At 34.4% G+C, this 6,715-nt stretch overlaps 1 protein-coding gene across 1 annotated transcript; it reads right to left on the bottom strand.

Annotated features, from left to right (window-relative positions):
• Window positions 1-3,610: 3,610 nt before the first annotated feature.
• cnn2 (calponin 2) lies at window positions 3,611-6,503 on the bottom strand. Its single transcript, XM_016530964.1, has 7 exons — window positions 6,342-6,503; window positions 5,520-5,641; window positions 5,355-5,421; window positions 5,003-5,140; window positions 4,796-4,912; window positions 4,515-4,661; window positions 3,611-4,060 (listed from the first exon to the last, which is right to left on the bottom strand). The coding sequence occupies exons 1-7, from the start codon at window positions 6,399-6,401 to the stop codon at window positions 3,791-3,793; spliced, it is 921 nt and encodes a 306-aa protein (XP_016386450.1). The 5' UTR covers window positions 6,402-6,503; the 3' UTR covers window positions 3,611-3,790.
• Window positions 6,504-6,715: the final 212 nt, after the last annotated feature.

Raw genomic sequence — 6,715 nt, 5'->3', positions numbered from 1 at the left:
GTTTAGCGTACAGTATTTAACAGTCAAATGCTTTTACGGTTTAAGAGAACAATTGTCTAATCAGAGTTATCTTTTCATCTGTGATAAGATATTGTGTAGACAAACAGAAACAAACTGAAATGTGTTCAGGGTCTACAAGCGAAATCCTGCTTAATAATAATGACAGATGCTTTTGACATTCACAGGCTTAAAGGCAACAAGATCATGTACTTTTTATTGACAAAGGCCACATGTCTAGTGGAACTGACATTGTGAAACAAGGTCACTGCGTATAGTTCCTTCATGTATAGTATGTAGGTTATTAAGTGCATTATAGCCAACTGAAAACTAGGCCACTGCACAAACATAAAGACATGTTTCATTGTATAACAGCCATTATGGTTCTTAAAGCTTCATTCAACAGTCATCCTGCCTATTAATATCTTTAATGTATTGTTACTGTATTAAGAACCACTGGAGCAGAACATTACCAAGAAAACTGACAAATATTATTCAGTTATATGACACCTTTGATTATCATTAATCCTGATGACCACTCAGTACCCACCCTTTGCTGTTTTGTATTTGTATTTTATTTTAAATCTGTTTTGCATTTCACTAAAAACCATTGCACAATTTGCTACCAACATCTGATTAACCAGCATTTTAGATGAAAATATAATATACAAAAAAAAAACATGTTTAAATAGTTAACAAATTTTAAATATTTAAAACAAAAAAAATATTTAATAGTTAAAGCAAAAATGACATGGGGCTTTCTTTCTTGTGTGGAACACAAAACATATTTTGAGAAATGGCTGAGGGTTTTTAACCATACAATGGATGTCAATGGTAACCAAAACTGTTTGGTTCTTATTCTTCAAAATACTTCTTTTGCGTTCCACAGAAGTGTAAGAAAGTGTACAGATTACATGTGTAGTATAATGTTTGCATAATATTGTATGTATGGCAGATTGAGCTTTAGTCTACCTGCTTCAACAGGAGTCATGAAGATAAATCAATCTGGAGCTTGAGGAGGTGAGCGGCTTGTCAACATGGAATGTAGCATTTCATTAGCAGGAAGACATTAATTTTGACAAGCTCACAGCAGGCCTGTTTGAGAAGAGGCACAAGTAAGGCATTAAAAGCACAAATCTGCACATGTGAAGACAAAGTGAAGTTGTAAAAACATATTGCAACCTCAGGCAGCAAAAACTGGAGCGAACTGGAGAAGCTAGAGAGATCTTGTTAAGCAGCGCCATCTGGTGCAAGCGAACTAACCAACGTCACAATATTGACAGAGTAGTTTGCGGTAAAAATATATTGAATTTATTAATAAAAACTGTAATATTTAGTTTTATAATATTTAGAATCTTTCAACCATATTACAAGCCCTCTATTACAAGGTAACCCTTATTTAGTGAGTTTAATTTAGGCTAATTCTGCATCCTGTTTTTGCACACCTTTCACAGACCATTTCTTAAACAAAAAAGTTAAAAAAAAAAAGTTAAATATTAAATAATTATTCAAATATATAATTTTTTTATATATAAAATAAAATAATTATCAGGCGCTTTATAATAGCATATTCTTGATATTGTGTAGCTCATGCTGTCATTCTCACTCATTACCAGATGATGGCAGTATTACGTATTTTACGTACACTTTTAGACAGTTTTTGAGACGAGCCCTCTTTTTCTCAAATCCAAAGATTACGCTATACCATTAAAGATATTAGCAATCCCTTCTCCAGTATCTGAGTATGTAATAATACATAAATGCTTAGCTGACTCAGCACTGCTTGATTATTTGACTGACTGGATCATTAATTATGGATCCAGGATTGTGAAATAAGCATTTGGTTTAAAAGACTGCAAATGTTCCTCTTTCACAGGACTGAAAATGACATACTTGCGTTGTTTCATTTTCAAGTTTTCGGAGAGAATGAATCATGATAACAGTAACTGTTGTTCATCATATTTTATTATGAACCCAGTCTTTAATACATCCATCTAACCATCTTATTCCATAAATAAAAAACAAGTGTAAAGCATACACAGATATATCCATTTATGTGATTTATCTGAGCAGACCTAAAACTTCCAATGTCTAGTACAAAGTGTCATTTGGAATTAGAACAAATACCGTGGAAAAAAAAATAGTGAATCCAGTTCCTAATTTGGAATGTTCAAGGCTCACAATGTTATACTTCCATTTCCTTTCGCAATACTATAATCCAAAGAAAACAAGACAAGCTCCGGTTGTTCTGGCTAAGCGAACTGTAAAATATTTGATGAGAATATGAAACACTAATACAAAGATGAACTCTTTAAAACATTTCCAATGTTTCCAACATTTTCATCTAATATTTATTTATTTCAGCTTTATTTCAGTTAATGAAAACACTTTTTAATCGTTTTAATTAACAAATGAGATGGGCAGAAAATGAGCGATAAGAATTGTGTTTTTGTCATTATTATTTTTTTAATATTCCATTTAGCTTTAAATTTACATTTCAGAATTTAGTAATTTTAGTACTTCAACTTAAATATATTGTATTTTAGTTTAGTTCAGCAACAGTTCCAAAACTTTGGAATATTAAAAAGTTTAACTTTTTAATCCATTTAAATTTCATTTCAGTCTTTTTACTTAAAAGTAAAACAGTTTTTTTAATATTTCCATTTAGCTGTAGTTTACTTCTAGTTGTAGTAATTTTGGTTCTTCAAACATTTTACACCAGTTAGTGGCCTAATTTCAGTCCAATTTAATTTCTTTTAATGCTTTTTTAAATGAAAAAAGAAAAATGATCTTTTAATATTTCCATTTAGCTGTAATTTATTTTTAGCTTTACGATTTTTGGTACTTCAAACATATTTTACATCAGTTGTTGCGTGTACGACAATAAAGTGTATTATAAAACATAAAAACACATTCATCTCCTCTAATCAAGTGAGGAAGTATAATATTCAGAATGTCAAAAGCAGAAATGACTCAAAAAAAAAGCTGCTGAAATGATAGATGAACCCTTCCTTTTTGTGCATGTCAAGAATGTGCTCTCACTTTCCAGCCTAAAAACACTAACAAAATATTACTGGGGGAAAAAAAGCTCTTAAATTAACACAATGGACCATGTAACTGCAGTACAGGTTCGTCTTATATAAACCCTCACTATTTTAACTTTGCATCTTTCAACTGTAACAGCAAAAATTCACCTTCATATACTCAAAAGTGATTTTAAACCCCTGAGCATGTTCAAATAATGAATCAGGCTCACGTAACGCTCTTTCTCGTACATACTTAACATCAAATTTCTTCACAACAGCTTGATTAAAACAGAAAACAAAATACAAATCATTATTTGGGATTATGTGAATAGCTTTATAATAACCCCCGTCATACTTGTGTTTAACATCAAAGTAGAGATCAGCATTTTCACCGAAAATTAATAAAATAAAAACTTCATTAAACTAAACAATTAAGGAAATACTAAATATTATTATAGTGGCTGTGCAATTAAATGACTGTCACTTGAACCATATAAAATACAAGAAGTATCAATACACATAACACTTAACTGATATGTTGTGTAGGGCTCACGCTTCAAATTAATAAAACAATGTTTATTTAAAAAAAAAAAACATGTTTATATTTAAAACATAAGTGATATGTTTCATATTGGTCACTTCCACCACTATCCGACAGATGGCACGCTCACTGTGGTGTAATGGAATGCTTTGGGTCTTTTGTTTGCAAGGAAGTATCAACTTCCCTTTAGCTTCTTATTGAGACTCAATGCCTGCGATTGGTTGTTTCAGTAATCTTGACCGTCATCCTGATAACCCTGGTAGCCCTCGTCTTGGTAATCCATGTAGCCAGTGTCAGCTTCTCCGCTTGCGCTGGGTGCACCTTTGGGGCAGTACTTGGCATCGTAGATCTGACGGCCAAGCCCGAAATTCTGCCCGCTTTGGTTGGCGCCTTGAGCGTAGCCCATTTGTAGAGACATTGTGGAGTTGTCACACTTGTCGGTGCCTAATTTCTGGTCGTAGATGGCACGACGTGTTCCTGGAGCTGTCATACCAGACTATACCAAACAGATGAGAGTTATTTAATATTATTCATATACTATTATTACATGTGCTATTATTATTCAAACATTTTACACCAGTTAGTGGCCTAATTTCAGTCCAATTTAATTTCTTTTAATGCTTTTTTAAATGAAAAAAGAAAAATGATCTTTTAATATTTCCATTTAGCTGTAATTTATTTTTAGCTTTACGATTTTTGGTACTTCAAACATATTTTACATCAGTTGGTGGCCTAATTTCAATCTCATAGTCCAATTTCAATAAAAAAAATAAATAAAAATAAAATGCTTTTTAAAAGTAAAAAGAAAACAAATGATATTTTCATCTAATATTTATATTTTATTTCAGCATAATTTCATGCTTTTTGATGGTTTCAATTTCAGTTTACAATGACACCACTGATCAGAATGAGTAAGCAATATCATGGGACACAGGGAGGGTAGTACTTACTTGGCTAGCACCCTTGTTTGTGCCCATCTGCAGACTGATGGTTGAATGGTCCATTGGTGGTAGAATGTGTGACTTGGGATCATACAGGTGTCTTCTGGTACCATAGGCATTCATTCCAGCTTGACTTGCACATTTATTTGTTCCCATCTATTAAAAGATGTGCAAGTGAGCTACAAACATTGTCATGGTACTTTCCAGGTTGAGCCGAATCAGTTCTGTATTACAAATGGTAAATAATTGTGACTCATATTCAGATGGTTTAAAATAACAGAAACTCATACCTGTAATCCAATGACACATTGTCCGGCTTTCATTTTCTCCTCATCAAATGCCCTCTCCTGTCTCTCTGCATACTTCACTCCAATGTCTACACTTGAGTGGATGCCCTTGGTTTTAGCCTGTAAACACAGGGAGAATCTCTAATTACAGACTGAAATATCAGAGTTAGGCTGTTCTCCTGGGAAATTATATGATTCAACAGGGCTTACCATGCCAGCAAGAGCCAGGAGGGTGGTCTGAACCTGTGTCATGTTTCCGTTCTCAAACAGATCATTGGCTTCAAAAATATCGTGAGGCTTGAGCCCATAGGTGGTGATCGCTTTAATGAAGTTGGTCAGGTTCTCCAGCTGCAACAGAATAAAATAGCTGAATGCGAACAGACAAAAAATAACCTTCTACAACAAGAGACAATCTTATCAGCAGTTTAAGTAAACACAACAAACAACTATGTAAAAAAAAAAAAAAAAAGTTCAATGTCAGAACATCAATAGTTCAATGTCTCTAGCTTTACTAAAGCGTTCAGGAATAAACATTTTAGAGAAGTGGAAATGGTCAGCTCACCTGATGCCAGTTTTGCGATGACTGGTTGATCTTTTTCACAGACCCTGGCTGAAGTTTGTTTATCAGCCTTTAAGGAAACATCAAGACCTCAAGGTTATGTTGTGAAATTACCTTTGAAAAGACATGACGGGAGGCCACATTGAAAACACTGAAACACAAACTTACTCGCAGAGTATGACACCGTTTTTTAACCCTTTCTGAAAGTCATCTCCAATTGAGCGCCCAGTAATGCCCTCGATCCAAATTCGTAACTCTTCCTCTTTCTGGGGGTCATATTTCTGTGCAATCTAGTGGGGGGAAAAATATGACATTGATTAATAAATCACACTACAATCAGATTATAACACAGCTCTATGCTCATTATTTCAATAAGAACACAAGATCTACATTATAATTTCTTCAATGCCCCACGATATATAAAGAAGCAACATGTAGGTGAGTGATATAATTACATTGATGACTTTATATATAGTCAAACATCAAAATAAGGAAATCAAAAGGCCTATCTAGCTAACGTCAGGACTGCTAACTGATACTAGAGTGCTAAAATCACATCAACCACAATCAGGGAGAGGAATGTGAACCAGCAGCAGCTTTATTGTGAGCACAAGCTGCGTGTTTTTCAGGCCAGATTACAATAACAAGATATTTGAGCACTGGAGGCAACGCCCCAAGAGTTCTTAGAACTTTTTGCTGTTTCCGCGACTTCTTTTGCGTTTTACTTGCTTTAACTTGACAGCCAGTTGCCATCAATTAATATAATGAAATATGCATTATATGAAGCACGATTGATATTTAACCTTGTATCGCAACACGTGTGTTACCTGTTAACACTACAGGAAGTTTAGGAAACATTTGTTGATAAACTTTAGATTCATCAGAATGAGACGGGGCGATTTCTATTGCAGAAGAGCTACAATACGGCAAACAAAACATGTCTATGTTTTAACGAATGCTTTAAACTAGTTTATTAATTATTCCACGTACCTTGCTTTTCACTTCCGCTGAAAACCCGTATGCTGGACCTCTGTTGAACTGCGAAGACATTGTGTCAGCTACAAGAGCAGCCAAAGTTGCAAAACAGATCGTCAGGAACCGAAAGAAAGACTTCGGATAAAGTTTGATAGTTTTGTCTTACTATTTTAGCATAAGTAGATCCAGAACTTCCCTTCGGTTACCTCGCCACCAATGAGAACGCGCGCTCAATACAGACCCCGCCTCCTTTTTTCCTTCTTGGTCCTGATTGATATCAAAAACTCCATATATGGCACTAAAGTACCAAATTCCTTTACAATGGGAGTACCCCTGTGTCCATCCTGGTATTCCAGACTTGCTGTAGCTGAGGAATGAGTGACCTCTGG

The sequence above is a fragment of the Sinocyclocheilus rhinocerous genome, unplaced genomic scaffold (genome assembly GCF_001515625.1).
Source record: "Sinocyclocheilus rhinocerous isolate Xijiao unplaced genomic scaffold, SAMN03320098_v1.1 scaffold541, whole genome shotgun sequence".
NCBI classification, from domain to species: domain Eukaryota; kingdom Metazoa; phylum Chordata; class Actinopteri; order Cypriniformes; family Cyprinidae; genus Sinocyclocheilus; species Sinocyclocheilus rhinocerous.
Note: the sequence above shows the minus strand (reverse complement) of the source record. Positions and strands in the feature narration are given on the sequence as shown.